The sequence below is a fragment of the Lontra canadensis genome, unplaced genomic scaffold (genome assembly GCF_010015895.1).
Source record: "Lontra canadensis isolate GAN:19392208 unplaced genomic scaffold, GSC_riverotter_1.0 scaffold2, whole genome shotgun sequence".
NCBI classification, from domain to species: domain Eukaryota; kingdom Metazoa; phylum Chordata; class Mammalia; order Carnivora; family Mustelidae; genus Lontra; species Lontra canadensis.
Window position 1 is genome coordinate 67,678,776 of NW_022630996.1, and position 16,238 is coordinate 67,695,013.

General features: G+C 41.2%; 1 protein-coding gene across 3 annotated transcripts in view; it reads left to right on the plus strand.

Annotated features, from left to right (window-relative positions):
• Positions 1–16,238, plus strand: part of LOC116878485 (ATP-dependent translocase ABCB1) — a 189,677-nt gene that overhangs the window by 76,858 nt on the left and 96,581 nt on the right. The window contains exons 19-23 of one of the 3 annotated variants that reach the window (XM_032876100.1): positions 1,055–1,258; positions 7,777–7,877; positions 9,157–9,297; positions 12,468–12,624; positions 13,120–13,317. The exons of 1 other annotated variant lie outside the window; for it this stretch is intronic. In XM_032876100.1, coding sequence (XP_032731991.1) covers positions 1,055–1,258; positions 7,777–7,877; positions 9,157–9,297; positions 12,468–12,624; positions 13,120–13,317 — 801 coding nt within the window. Of the gene's footprint in view, positions 1–1,054; positions 1,259–7,776; positions 7,878–9,156; positions 9,298–12,393; positions 12,399–12,467; positions 12,625–13,119; positions 13,318–16,238 lie in introns of those variants that run through there. One more of the 3 variants, XM_032876091.1, reaches the window with a different exon arrangement.

Below are 16,238 nucleotides of genomic sequence, written 5' to 3' on the forward strand. Positions count from 1 at the left end.
GGACTTTGGAAGGGATTGAGGGCTTGGGTGTTTCTAAGGTAGAGAAGTACGGTATGGAATAGTGGACTGAATTGACTTTATAGTTTGACTTCTGGCTTTAGAGCTGGAAGTCACTGCATGCTACTGAAAGTCATGCTCCAGGCCCCCTCTGGCATTCACACTAAAGTCTCTAACGCCTGCTTAATACCCTAAATTAAATTCCGTAACTTTCAGCTCTGTGTAGTTTTTCCAAATCAATTGCAGGTTAAATTAAACCCAATAAGCATCTCAAATAGGCCCAGATATATTTGGATTCCTTAATGACATATATTAGACTTAACTTTGAGTAGCTATGCATCTAACATTGGAAATCTCCAACATTTCCAGTGTAACTGTCAGATTATTTATCTTGTTTATTTATTTTTTAAAAGATTTTATTCATTTATTTGACAGAGAAAGAGAGAGCAAGAGAGGGAACACAAGCAGGGAGGGTGAGAGAGGGTGAAGCAGCTTCCTGCTGAGCAGGGAGCCCAGCCCGGGGCTCGATCCTTAGACTCTGGGATCATGACCTGAACCGAAGGCAGATGCTTAACAACTGAGTCACCCAGGAGCCTCTTTTATCTTGTTTATTTGAAGAGCTTCCTTTAGTGATCATGGTTTCATTGATTAATGAAAATTTTCTTGGTATTAAAAGTTAGAAGAGAGGGGTGCCTGGGTGGCTCATTTGGTTAAACGTCCAACTCTTGAACTCAGCTCAGGTCTTGATCTCAGGGTCGTGAGTTCAAGCCCCATACTGGCGTGGAGCCTACTTAAAAAAAATTGGAAGAGATAGAAATATGTAACTTAACTCTGAATTATTGATCTTCTTTCAGTATTTACTCTGATGTCATGGAAATTTTCATTTTCGAAACCAGATAAACTTACGAGTAAAACTTTCCCTTTTATTTTGTGAGTGAGAAGATAATTAATAGAATTTCATGAAGCTGAAGTCATAATCCTGAGGAAAATATAGGCATGGGTTTTAAAGAGAATATGAAAGTATTTCTCTAATTTGTTTTGTGTTTTTATTTTGTAGGCTATAGGTTCCAGGCTCGCTGTAATTACCCAGAATATAGCAAATCTTGGGACAGGCATTATTATATCCTTAATCTATGGCTGGCAGTTAACACTTTTACTCTTAGCCATCGTACCCATCATTGCAATAGCGGGAGTTGTTGAAATGAAAATGTTGTCTGGACAAGCACTGAAAGATAAGAAAGAACTGGAAGGTGCTGGGAAGGTAAGTCAACCTAAATATAAATGCTGATCTGAAAGAGTGAAATATTCTAGTCAGTGTCATTCTGTTACTCGCTGCTATTCACTATGCTCGGAGAATGTTCTTATACCCAGTCCTTAAAGCAGTCTCACTTGACCGGAGGAAAATGGAAACTGAAGAAAAGAAGCCCAACGAAGTCTGAGGCTCACAGCCTGACAACTGATTTTATTAGGCTTTCATTGTTTCAGACCATTGTCCGCATGCTCTTCCTCTATGCCCTCTCTCCGCACCCCTTCCCTCTGTCCTTCTTTCCCTCAAGCAAGCTGAAATCCGTTCCTTTATTGAGGAAAGCAGCCCCATTTTATTACGTGTGATGGGGGGGGTGGTTAAAATATGGAGAAGTCCTAAAGGTATTTATTCTGTCAGGCTTAAATTATTAGCAATCTTTCCTTTTTATCATGCCTCCTGCTGGCATTTTATTTCTGTTTATCTTTACCCTACTACAGGTAGTGTGGATCCTATTACTACTTTTTCTTCTTCTCTTTCCTCTCCTTCTCTTCCTACATACTTGTTTACTTGTTGTTGTTGCTGTTGTTTTGAAAGAAGAGCTTGTATGGCATTTACTGTGTTTCCTTGGCAATGCTTTACTCCTCATTGTGACCCTAAGAAGTTGGCTTTATTATTCATTCTGTTTTCAGCTGAAGCTGAGGCATAAGTGGGTCGTGGCCCCAGTGCCTTCGAGCTGATAAGCCTCATAGCCAGGATCCAAAGTTGTGCCTCTATGAAGAAGCAGAGAGGTCTGCTGATGGCCAAATAAATCTGATAGCACATGGTTTGTATCACTGCAGAAATAGAAGTAGTCAGAGCATGACGGACCCCCAAAACTGGGTAGGGATACATCTATTAGTAGACCTTCCAGGGTTCCTAAGAGTCAGGGCAGGGACCCAGAAAGATCCAGTGACTCTGGCTCTCTAGGCCATGTGTCTGAGGTACTTTGTTTCAGGACCAGTCACCACACCAGAGAATAATGAATGATGTAGTGGGTACTTCTTCATGGAGGTTAATCACCACTGACACTTTGTCCTCTACCTCCCAGCCATCTCCTCAGACTTTTTATCCTGTTTCTTTAGGATTCCTTCACAAATTCCATTTAGTGTTTTAATTCCATTTTAAATGGAATTTTAAAATTTTAAATTTCCATTTAAAATTTAATTTTAAATTCCATTTAGTGTTTCCTAACTAGTGTCTATGGGAGAAAGGTCTCATGTGAGGCTCCCCTTCAGGCCATCGGAGGCCCAGTCCCAAGCTTCAGCAGGACCAAGCTGACCCACCGGCATCTGGTTGTGGGCTGGCCCTTGTCACATTGGCCCCTATCAGGGGACATGTTCTGTGAATAATCACCTCATTTAATACTCCACTGTCTTGTTTTTTCTTTCTGTGACTTTTCATGTGAGAGGATGGAAAAATCTAGGACAAAATGTATAGAAAGAAAATATATTAGTATTTAGGAATATCATCATTTTCTGAGGTGTTCAAAATGTCCCAGAAAGGAGACTTACATTGTTTAGAGGAAGAAGGTGATCAAGATTCTCAATTATAAGGTAATTTGTTAGACATCACAGGTTAGCACTTCTAAAGTGGATCCCAAGATTCCTTGGGATCCCAAGGAAACTCAGATTTAAGACTCTTGGAGAGGGGCGCCTGGGTGGCTCAGAGGGTTAAAGCCTCTGCCTTCGGCTCAGGTCATGATCCCGGGGTCCTGGGATCGAGCCCCGCATCGGGCTCTCTCCTTGGTGGGAAGCCTGCTTCCTCCTCTCTCTCTCTGCCTGCCTCTCTGCCTACTTGTGATCTCTCTCTGTCGAATAAATAAATAAAATCTTTAAAAAAAAAAAAAAAGACTCTGGGAGATCTGTCCCAGGGGCAAGGAAGGGGGGCAGGTAAACCTGGATATGTGTGAATGTGGCAGGTTCACTGAGCAGAGGTTGAGAAGTGAGATACAGGCTCTGATTCAGGGGTGTTTCATGAGACTGGCAAGAACACGTAGGGAAAGTGGTGTTTTCAAAACCATCTAGTCTGTGTAGTTTTGAAAATCAACTCCCAAAACTCCTCATTCCCAGGTTACCATTTACTGAATATTTAATATATGTCAGGCATCATGCAAGGAGCTCTGCGTGCATTTTCTCCTTTGATACTCAATCACTTTTTGGAATTCTTCTTATTAGTTGATAAAACCCAAGGTTCATAGAAGTCGGGTAACTTTCCCAAATCACAAAGCAATAGTTCTAACTGATCTCCCTGCTCCCACTCCTTCCCTTCTTGTCCACCCATTTTCTACATTCTTCTCACAGAAGCCACCCTGATCTCTTACAAACACAAGAACACACTAACCAGTTACCAACTTAAAACCCTCTGGTGGATTCTGATCACACTGGGAAGAAGAGATCAACTTTTTATCCTAGTTGATAAGACTCTGCATGATCCCCTCCCCCCACCCCAACATCTTCTCTATTCACCTCTAGCCATATCTGCACACAACTCTATGAATAGAGTCTTTCATGACTCTCTCCCATGCCCACCCCATTCTGGCCTCATGGGCTGCCTTTCAGTTCCTGGAACATTCCAAGCTGGCTCCCTCTGATCTTCCCATGCCTGGTTCCTTTATATTATTCAGATCTCAACATTATTGCCTCTTCGGTGAGGTCTTTCCTGACCCCTGAATTCTCAGCACTTGTTTGTCTGCTATTTCTTTGTTTATTGAATAGTGGACTGTCTTCCCTACTAAGGCATAAGCTCCATGGGGACCAGCACTGTTGGTTTGCCCTTACAGAGACAGAGCAGGGCCAGGATTCCAGAGCAAGACCGTGTTGGGGGCAGCCTGCTCATAACCTCTACCCTGCCTGAGCTCTGCAGATTTCTGTCACATTATTATTGACTAGTGAACATCTTAATAAAATAGGTGCTTTTTCCTTTTCAGAAATAAAAGCCATAATCAAACCTCAGTTTATTTGAGGATAAGAAGAGAAGTGTGAGGAGGGTTTTTTTTTTTTTTTCTTTCTAGGGGAAAAAAAAAATATATATATATATATATATATATATATATTGCTTTCTTCAAAATTATTTTGTTCATGATGGCTACTGAAGGAAACTCAATGCTATTTACTCTTCTCATATTAGGGTTCTCTTTTCTTGGAGTGCCTGGATGGCTCACTCTGTTGCATCTGAGTCTTGGTTTCCACTCAAGTGGTGATCTTATGGGTTGTGAGAAGTATCCCCAAGTTGGGCTCTGTGTTGGGTGGGGAGTCTGCCTAAGATTCTCCCTCTCCCTCTGCCCTACCCCTGCTCTCTCTCTCTCTATCCCTCAAATAAATAAATAAACTTTGAAAAAAAGTTCTCTCTCTTCATAGTGGTTTCCTGAGTTTCTATTTAAAACTCTTGGAGAAAACGAAGCTGTGAGGATGCAGAGTACTCATTAAGCCTTTTCTTAATTGCTTCATCATGAGGCAAGATAAAGATGGTTGTGAAGTGATTACTTTATGGTTTTACTCACTATGTGAGATGTGTGACTCATAAACTCACTTGTATTGGGCTGTTTACACCCTCTATGAAGTGACCACATTTACAGACCATTTGGTTTTTAAAAAACAAACAAAACACACCTGACTTAGAAAATGGTGCACAGAAAATATTTCTTAGAAACCACATTGAAATTTACAGTAGAATCTGTTTTCAGCAGACATTTTTATAAATTGTTGAATTTCCTTACTAACATGAAGAACCTTTCCGTTTGTTTGGAGCATTATCGTTGAAAATATTTCTAACATGGTTCTGAACAAGGGTTGTGTACAGATATGGCTAGAGGTGAATTTGTTCTTCTAATTTTTTGTTTTCTGCACTTTGAGGATTTTCTGAAATAAATGTATATTATTTTCATAGTGTGTATAGATTTTTTAAAAATTATATTTATTTATTTGACAGAGCACAAGTAGGCAGAGTAGCAGGCAGAGGGAGAAGGAGAAGTAGGCGCCCTCCTGAGTAAGGAGCCTAATACGGGGCTCAGTCCCAGGACCCTGGGATCACGACCTGAGCCGAAGTCAGTTGTTTAACTGACTGCGCCACCCAGGTGACCCGTGTGTACAGATTTTTATAAAATTTTTTAACATGAATTCAATCTGGACATTCTCCTATCTTTGTCAGTAGTTTATGGTAAACATAGTTCAATATTCTTGGCCTAATTGGGTCAGAGAATAATATTTTTAACTTTATTATTTTTTTTAAAGATTTTATTTATTTATTTGACAGACAGCGATCACAAGTGGGCAGAGAGGCAGGCAGAGGCGGGGCGGGGGGCGGGGAGCAGGCTCCCTGCAGAGCGGAGAGCCAGATCCGGGGCTTGATCCCAGGACCCTGAGATCATGATCTGAACCTAAGGCAGCAGCTTAACCCACTGAGCCACCCAGGCGCCCCTTAACTTTATTTTTTAAATAAGTTTTTGTTTTTAAGTATACAGTCTTACTGTTTTTCTTCTAATAGCTCTTTGAATTACTCTTTAAAAACTGACTTATGTTGTATCAAATGTTTGCCTTTCTCTTTGAAATTAGGTAATTGGTATAGGATTTAGTAAGAAGTAAGTAAGGTTTCATGTTTATGATTTTCGAGCTGTTAATCATTCAATTGTAAATGAATGTGTCTTTATTGGATCACTTCTGACCTTGGGGCACTTGGATGGCTCAGTCTGTTAAAGCGTCTGACTCTTGATTTCAGCTCAGATCTTGATCTCAGGGTCATGAGATTGAGCCCGATGTCAGGCTCCACGCTGGGCATGGAGCCTGCTTAAGATTCTCTTAAGAATCTTAAGATTCTCTCTCTCTCTCTCCCTCTGCCCCAGAAAAAAAAATCTGTTCTGACCAGTGTACAGGCCAGAGAAAGGAAGAACATCTTCATAGAAGAATAATTTCCCTTACTCCCTGACTCATAACTTAGAATTACAGAGTTAAAAGGGACTTTAAGACACTCTTGTCCATCTCCCTCATTTTACGTATGAGGAGACCAAGACACAGAGAGAGATTTCAAAGTCTCATGGCCGATACAGGCTGAAATCTCATTTTGTGCACTGGAATTTTTCAGGTTTTCCACAGCCCTTTACCTAGACTCTAAAAGAATATATTTGTCCTAATTACAAAGACTGGTTGGAAGTTGCATTCAATTAAAAAAATAACTGAATGGGAGAAACTTTCTGGAAAACAAATGGATAATATGTGCCATGTTCCTTAAAAATTTGTTTATTCCCTTTGACTAGTAATTTCACCTTTTAGAACTTCTCTCAAGGGTCACCTGGGTGGCTCAGTGGGTTAAAGCCTCTGCTTTCCACTCAGGTCATGGTCCCAGGGTCCTGGGATCGAGCCCCACATTGGGCTCTCTGCTCAGCAGGGAGCCTGCTTCTCTCTCTTTCTGTCTGCCTGCTTCTCTGCCTACTTGTGATCTCTGTCTGTCAAATAAATAAAATATTTTTTAAAAAATTCTCTCAAGAAAATAATTTACTTTGGACAAAGGTTTATGTGTAAGGATGTTTATCACAGCATTGTTTTTATTTTTTTTTAAGATTTTATTTATTTATTTATTTATTTATTTATTTGTTTGTTTGTTTGACAGAGAGAGACACAGTGAGAGAGGGAACACAAGCAGGGGGAGTGGGAGAGACAGAAGCACACTTCCCACCAGGCAGGGAGCCTGATGCAGGGCTTGATCCCAGGACCCTGGGATCATGACCTGAGCCAAAGGCAGACACTTAACAACTGAGCCCCCCTGGCTCCCCACACAGCATTGTTTTTAATAGAAAGAGGATGGAAAAACTTGTTCAACCATAAAGGAATGCTTAACTGGTTGGGATATTATGTGGCCCATTAAAAATCTCATTATTAAAGTGTATTTAATGACCTTGGAAAATGCTCTTGATATTTGTTAAGGTAAAAAAATAATGACGCAAAAGCCAAAAAAAGAAATTGGTCCCAATTTTCCTAAGTACTTATAGGCTTAGAAAAAAACAATATATAAGCTAATATGCAAAATACACATATATGGAGATTTTTACTCATTTTTAATCTTTTCAGTATTTTCCAAATATTCCTCAGTTGTCATGAATGATAATTATAATGAGAAAAATATGAACATCGCATTTAAAATATATATAAAATAATCATAAACCTAAAATGTGACCATCATAGAAGAAAGAACACTGCAATAGTTGTAAAATACTGAGTTCTTAGGGGAATTCTGCCTCTGTAAAGAAAGCTCTGGCTTTAGCTAAGTGTCCTCATCTGTTTAAGCCTTAGCTTCTCTCTCTATAAAGAGGAGACTGAGTCAGCCAATCTTCCTTCCAGATCTAAAATTTGATTTAGTATATTAGTTTTCTTTCTCATAGGGAAGAAGCTCATGGGTCATAAAAAATAATACATAATAATAAAACTAATTTATTAATCTTTTTTATGGCATTCACACTAAGCACCACATTCATTCACCTTTGGGCCTGGGGCTCTTTTTTACAGATTGCTACTGAAGCAATCGAAAACTTCCGAACTGTTGTTTCTTTGACCCGGGAACAGAAGTTTGAATACATGTATGCACAGAGTTTGCAAGTCCCGTACAGGTAATAACCACTGAAGAGTGGGAGGGGAGTGTGGGGAGGTTTATTTTGTTTTTAGAAAGATTACTTTGGCCAGAAGGTAGGGAACAAGTGGAGAAGTTACTAGAAGGGGACCAGCTGGGAAGCACTTGTAATTATCCAGGAGACAAATCACAAGATCCTGACCTCTCAGAAGTAGATCCTGTAACAGTGGGTAACTGATGGGAAGCAGAGGGGGAGAACAGATAGAGAATAACTCTCTGATGTCAGGTTTGGGTGATGACCCTATTATTTGCTCTCAGTGGGGATGAGTTCTCTATACAACATGAAATTTGATGTATCTGTGGGACCTGGGTAAAGGGGGTGATGCTTCCTGAATATGCCTTTCCTTCCTCTCTTGAGGCTTCTCTAGTGGAGAACTTTGCTATTTCCTTTAATGCACTGACTTATCCAGAGACGGTTCTAAGCAGTCAGCCCAACCTCTCTGAGTCTCTTACACAGTAAAAGAAGAGGGTTAGACTTGATTGATGGGTTTTCAAACTTTTTTTTAAATAAGTCTTTTTTTCTGAAGATCTTTTCATCCGAACTCCCAATATATGAAACAGATGGAAATGGAGTTGACCTGTTTGAGGCCAAGGTAGGAGGACCACAGGGCTGCCTGCTCACCAGCCTGTGCTTACCTCCACATCACCTGGGTCACAGGGCTCAGAAAATCCACCAACATTTACGCCATTGTGATGCCTTCTCTTACTCCCCCAGAGAGTTCAGTGCCTCCTCCTTTCTTCCCCTAACATGTTTTTTATAGGGTAACTTCATTGCATGTTTTTTATATGGTACCTGCACTGCATAATTGAATCAACAGTCAACTTGACTGGTGGGTCCCCAACAGTCAACTTGACTGGTGGCAAGAATATGACTGACTGTTCTCTGTCACCCAGCATGGTCGCTGCAGCTTGTAGGTATTGGGTAAATGTGTGTTGAACGAATGTTGACTCTAGATTGCATATATTTTGTACATCCAAAAGTGGAGGGAAAGGGAAGGAACTTCCATTTATGAATCCCTAACTGAACCTTCATGTTTTCTTTGGCTTATTTTAACTTTACCTCAACACTTTCAGGTATAGTTAATCCTTCATTAGGCAGTTTTCTAAAATTTCACAAGTAGAAAAGTGAGCACCAATCTTACCTTTTTGGAAACTGAACCCATTTTTATCTGCCATGCCCCATGGCTGATCTAGCAAAGGTTATGTTTTAAGGACTGAGCAATGAAAGTCAAGTAAGTTTCATAACATCTTCTTTTCAGAAACTCTTTGAGGAAAGCACACATCTTCGGGATCTCATTTTCCATCACCCAGGCAATGATGTATTTTTCCTACGCTGGCTGTTTCCGGTTTGGTGCCTACCTGGTGGCCAACGGGTTCATGAACTTTCCGGATATTCTGTTGTAAGTATCAGGTTAATATTGGCAATTGAACTCTAGAAATATAACTGAGGTAAACATACTTCATGCCTGGATAGAAAACCTTACTGGGAAGCTTCATGAAAAGATCCTGGTGATTCAGAAGGTGAAATCTTGCCCAAGTCTGTGTATTATCACAGAAGTACCCCCATTTCTTTTGGGGAATCAATGACTGTCCCTTCCCCAGTGCTGTCCCATACATTGGCCCTTCTGAATCTTTGGCTCAGTGGGGGTAGTGATTCAATGAGGGGTTCCCAGGAGGTTTTGGCGTTTGGGAAGAAGCCTAACCCTGCACCAAGGGTTTGGATCCTTTTAACGAAATTTCTGAACAGAGAAGCTAAAAAGCAAGTGTGAGACACTGAGCTCTGCAAGCCCTGGGAGCTTCTAGAATACATTTGCTTTCCTTGACACAAGAAGAGCTGAAGGTAAGAGCTGAAGAAATTCAGAAATGACAAAGGAAAAGCTAGACTGGGATTTGTGCTCCATTGCTATGAAGGATCAATCTTTCAAGTAAAGGAAGGGAGAGACCTGTCTGAAGATTAGTCCATTTGTAAAAGGTCTTATAAGAGTAAATAATGACAAGCTGGAGATTAACCATTTGTATAATGTTCTAGAGCCCAGAGGAGATGTGACGGTATTCTTCTGGGCGGGTTCCCAAGTACTGTGTTAGTTCCAGGCCCACTGTTTTGTTTTTGTTTTTTTGTTTTTTTAAAGATTTTATGTATTTATTTGACAGAGACAGACACATTTGACAGAGAGACAGAGAGAGAGAACACAAGCAGGGTGAGTGGGAAAGGGAGAAGCAGGCTTCCCGCCGAGCAGGGAGCCTGATGCAGGGCTCCATCCCAGGAGCCTGGGATCATGACCTGAGCCCAAGGCAGATGCTTAATGACTGAGCTACCCAGGTGCCCCCAGGCCCACTGTTTAGAAAGGCATGTGGAAGAAGCCAAATTATGGAAACAGCCCAAGTGTCCCTTGGCCGATGCATGGATAAAGAAAAAGAGACATGTATATGTAATAGAATATTACTCAGCCATAAAAAGAATGAAATATTGCTTTTTGAATGACAAGGATGGAGCCAGAAAGTATGATGCTAAGCAAAGAAAAAAGTCAGAGGAAGACAAACACCATACGATTTCACTCACCTGTGGAATTTAAAAAATAAAACAGATGAAAACCGGGGGAGTGGGGGAGAAGAGAGGCAAATCAAGAAACAGACTTGGGCGCCTGGGTGGCTCAGTGGGTCAAGCCTCTGCCTTCAGCTCAGGTCATGATCTCAGGGTCCTGGGATCGAGCCCTGCACCGGGCTCTCTGCTCAGCAGGGAGCCTGCTTCCCTTCCTCTCTCTCAGCCTGCCTCTCTGCCTGCTTGTGATCTCGCTCTCTCTGTCAAATAAATAAATATGTTTAAAAAAAAAAAAAAGAAACAGACTTAACCACGGAGAACAAAATAATGGTTAGCTGAGGGGAGGTGGGTGGGGGGATGGGTGAAGTGGACGGTGGGGATTAAGGAGCACACTTGTGATGAGCACTCGGTATTGTTCGGAAGTGTTGAATCAGTATATTCTACACTTGAGAATAATAGTACACTGTATATTAACTACATGGATTTTAAATAAAAACTTGGAAAGGAAAAAATAATTTAAAAATAAAATAATAAAAAGGCATGTGGAGAAATGTGTCCAGAGGAGGGCAACTGGAGTGTTGAGAGGGAAAGGATTTACCAAAGAAGTAAAGGGCCTTTTTGACAATATTCCAGTTAAGGGCTGGATTATGCAAAAGGATGGACATTTTTCTTCCATTTGAAAAAGAACTTTTTAACAATAGACTTAATCAAACTTGCTACTTTCTAAAACGAAGGATGGAAGCCGACTTAGGAGAAGTCGCTCAGGGAACAAACTTTGAGAACTGGACTTGATATCCTGTAGAGTCCTTCCCAGCTTTAAGCTCCTGTGATTCCCATGCCGTAGGCTAAGCATGGGGATTGCATCTTGAGAGCAGCATGAGACCTGTCTCTATAAGGAGCTCACTCTTTGCTGTACAGCTCCCATGTTTTCTAAGAACCCAAGATAATTTCAGCACCACTGCCCCTATCTGTTATTTTTTTAAATAGCTGACTCCCAATGTTACATTAGTTTCAGGTGTGCAGCGTAATGATTCAGCTTCTCTATACATTATGCTATGCTCACCGCTAGTTCAACTACCATCCCTTACCATACAAGGCTATTACAATATCATTGAACTGGATTCCCTATGCTGTACCTTTTATTCTCGTGACTTATTCATTCCCTAACTGGAAGTCTGTCTCTCCCACTCCCCTTCACCCATTTTGCTCCCCCCCGCCACCCACTGCCCCTCTGGCAACCATCAGTTTGTTCTCTAATTTATAGATCTAATTCTGCTCTTTGTTTATCCATTCATATTTTTTGATTCCATGTGAGTGAAATCATATGGCACTTGTCTTTTTCAATCTTGTTCCACTTAGTTTAATATCCTCTCAGTCTGTCCACGTTGTCGCGAATGCCTACACCCATTATTGATTGCCACAGTCACACTGCTTACCAACCAGCCGCTAAGCCCCAGTGACATGGAATAATAAGCATTCGTATTTGCGCCAGGTCTGTGGGTCAGCTGGGCAGTTCTCCTGAGCCGGAGTAGACAGCAGATCTCAGCTAGTTTCATCCATGTGTGCAGAAGACTACAGGCTAGTTGGCTGGAGCCCACACAGCTTGCCTCCATCTGTACCTTGTCCTCTAGCAGGCTAGCTGGGCTTGTGGTAGTGCCAGAGAGAGAAGGTACACCGAGCCCCCTGAGTCATAGGCTTAGAACTGGCAACAGTCATTTCCACCACATCCTGTTGGCCAAAGCAAGTCATAGGCCAACTCGGATTCAAAGGCTAGGAAAATGAATTCCCATTCTTAAATGGAGGAGCTGCCAAGTCACATTACTAGAAGGTGAGGTGAGAGAAACAGATGAAAAATGGGGCTATTTTACAGTGTATTACACTGACATAAACTATATGAGGACAAGTGTCTATTGGTTTTATTTTTTAACTCCTGTCTTTCACCGTTTGTGGCAATGTTCTGTGGTTGTAGAACGGTAAGCTGTCTAGCATTATAATCCAAACTCTGCGCACGCTTCGTCTGTGTTTTTGCAGGGTATTCTCAGCTATTGTCTTTGGTGCCATGGCAGTGGGGCAGGTCAGTTCATTTGCTCCTGACTATGCCAAAGCCAAAGTATCAGCAGCCCACGTCATCATGATCATTGAAAAAACCCCTCTGATTGACAGCTACAGCACAGGAGGCCTCCAGCCGGTGAGTCTGATGTTTTGATGGTTAAGATGGATTCCTAACTGATGAGTGGAAGTATTCTAAGAGGAAATTTAATAAAATCTGTGGGGTTTTTTTTTAATTTGCTGGGAATAAAAAGAAACTCTCTAGATCATGAGGTCATTTTAGTAAATGCTAATCATTTATGTTAACATCCAGTCCTTTTTATAACAAGGCTACAAGGAGATAGACGACTACCCAATTTATAAGCAAATCCTGTTTACCAGGTTTTATTATATGTAGGTTAATGTATTCTTGGGGAACATGTCTGAGTTAGCATATTTGTGTTGCATTAACAATCCCTGCTATAAAACCCCTGACTCTTTTCGATCTTATCGATTGCATTCTGAGAGTAACAGCTGCAGCATCATTGTAATACAAGTTCACTGTCTTTGGACACCTGGTGGTAGAGGGGGTTCTCTGTACTGTGAGTTTTCAGGATTGCCATAATCACCTTTATTGTCACTGTTCTGATTTTAGAATACATTGGAAGGAAACGTGACATTTAATGAAGTCGTGTTCAACTATCCCACTCGACCAGACATCCCCGTGCTGCAGGGGCTGAGCCTCGAGGTGAAGAAGGGCCAGACGCTGGCGCTGGTGGGCAGCAGCGGCTGTGGGAAGAGCACGGTGGTCCAGCTCCTTGAGCGGTTTTATGACCCCTTGGCTGGTACAGTGGTGAGCATACTTTCTTTCTCACCTCCTCACTTTAACTTTTTTTTTTATCATCTAAATGCCTGCATGTATGTAACTCTTGACTATAAGCCACAGTTTTTCCAACCCTTGAACAAAACAGTCTCCCTGAAAGTCTTACATCCTACATACGGGCTCCAAGCTGTGTCTGCTTTCCCAGGCCGCTTCTCCGGGCTCTCTCTCAAACTGCCCCGCCACCCTCCTTCGTGAGTGGCCTTTTTATCACCCTCCCCCTTCCCCTGGCTAGGCTTCCACTTACACGAGAAGATCTAGCAAAGAACTTAAGTAGCCGGAAAGATAGAGGAGGGGGAGAGGTGCCAAGAGAGACAGTAAGGTGGGAACCAAGGATGGGGTATGTTTCAAGAAGGAGAAAGTAGAGTCCGCAATGACAGATGCTGTGGACAGGTAGGAAGATGAAGACTGAAAAGACATGATAGGATTTGACAATGAATGGACTACCTGTGACATTTTTAAGTGTTCTCAGCGAAGAGGGGTTTGGTGGGAATGCATTTAGCTTGGCTGAGGCATGGTAAGAAAGGGAGATGGAGACTGAGTGCAGACTATCTAGAAGATCAAAGGTGAAAGAAAGATGATTAAGAACAACAGTGTGAGCGGGGAGGCAGAGTCCGGGGAGATGGTCAGGACGGGGAAAGCTGGAACATTTTTATGGCTGAGGATGAGATAAAATCATTGAGAGGGTATTGAAACATGTTTTAAGGAAAAAAAGAAAAGTGAGGTCAACAACTTTAGGGACCAGATAAAGAATATAGAGGGATTCCCTTTTTCTCATGAACTAAAAGAATAAATGAAGGGTCACATTTATTCATTCAACATTCAACAAATGTTTAGTGAGTGCTTGTCAGACACTATCTTAGGTCCTGAGGATGAGATAGGAGTCATAAAGGGAGTGGTAAAATTTTAAATGACTACAAGAGAGAATAAGAAAGAATTAAATTAGGAAGGAATAGAAGAAATTTTTATTATGTGAGTATTAATTATTGGTTGTACTCAGAGGTGCTATTAAAAATATTTAACAGTAAGGGCATCCAGGTAGCTGAGTTGGTTAAGCGTACGATTCTTAATTTTGGTGCAGGTCATGATCTCAAGGTCATGAGATCAAGCCCTACATCAGGTTCCATGCTGGGTGGGGAATCAACTTAAGATTCTTTCTCTATCCTTTCCCCACCCCTCCCTTTCTTTAAAAAAAAAAAAAAACAAAAAAAAAAACTACTAGAATTTCATGAGCACTGACCAAACAGAATGGATACCTGTTCCATATAGTCTTATTGGTGCTTCAGCTCCATATGGACCCCACTTGCGTTAAGGACGGTTGTGAAAGTAGAGCTTTCAGCCTGTAGTCCAGGGCCCTTTTTAAATTCAGTCACACTTAGCCATAAATATTTTTTTAATTGTATTCTACTCAGTCTGTTTCTTAACAGCTACATGAACTTTGTCTCTTATTTTTACTTTCTTGTTTTACATTTTCTGTGGATTCTGATTTTATGCTTCAATTTTGCTATTAAAGTTTGAGCAGGGAACTCTAAAGGAAGAGACAAAGGAAGCAATTATAGAAGGAAATGTTAGCTCTTAGACACTGATTATGACCCTTAACAGATGTTGAGTAAGCAGTGTATTAAATGTTGAGCTCTAATGAATTATAGGTTATGATGTCTGCACTCAAAGACTTTACCTGAAGAGATGAGACATATACTTCCATGAGTTATATAAAAGAACATAGGTCTAGAGCTGGCTCTTAAGGGACCAGTAGAGCTGATTGCCTAAGGGTGAAAGACTGAGCAGTCAAGATGTCATTTGATGCAAGAGACAAAGTGAGGGTTGCTGGAGGGATGGTGGGTGGGGGGATGGGGTAACTGGGTGATGGACATTAAAGAGGGCATGTGATGTAATGAATACTGGGTATTGTATAAGACTGATGAATCACTGACCTCTACCTCTGAAACCGGTAATACATTATATGTTAATTAATTGAATTTAAATTAAAAAAATAATTTAAAAAAATTTTAAAAACCCTAAGCAAAAATTAGAAAAATAAATTTGAAGTGGAAAAAGAAAAAGGATAATGTGAGCTGTGGCTGGTAGGTGATTTGCTCCCAATGTCCATATAGCTTATTTTGGCTGAAATAGCAGACTTAATGAGAGCTGTGATTCTTAAACTTTTAAATTATAATCTATTTAGGAAAAGCAAAAAGCAAACAAACAATCTCACGACCTCCCCACTACACTCATAGTCACCTCTGTTAGTTTGGCTACTAAAGAGAATCAGCCTAGGCCTTCCAGATTTTGCGCAGTGCCTCTCGCTGGTAGAACCACAGTTACTTTCAGAACCAGAAGAGAGTCTGGGAAACAGTCGTTAGCCTTCCACTCCCTTCATATATGGAAAGGCAGAGAAGAATATGGAAATGAATACCAAGTGCACAGGGCAATAACCATCTCAAGACAACACTGAAAACACAAGGAAAACAACGTGTCCTTGTCTATTGTAGGAACACTGTTATCAGCTCCTGTACATTTGTGCTAAGGCTTTGAAGACCTGCCAAGTGGTACACAGCAGCCAGAATTCTAGCGGAAGTGTCCTCAAGAAGCACGAACAAATGTGCCAAGTTTTGCATATCAATTAGTAACCCTTAACAACCCAATCTGTAGGTGACTAGTAGTTAGTTCTCCTTGCCGTGTAAACATGAACATGGATCTGGGCATGATTGCTCATAAGAACTGAAGAAGGATGTGACCATGAGGTCTGGAAGTCCTCATGACCGTCGGTGCGCCTTGAATGATACTTTGAGTCATGGTAACTGGAGCTGTGGTTCTCAGAACAACTGAAGAACGCATCCAGCCTGGCTCATTCCATTCCGTCAGGATCTGGCCTATTAATTTTTACAATTTCC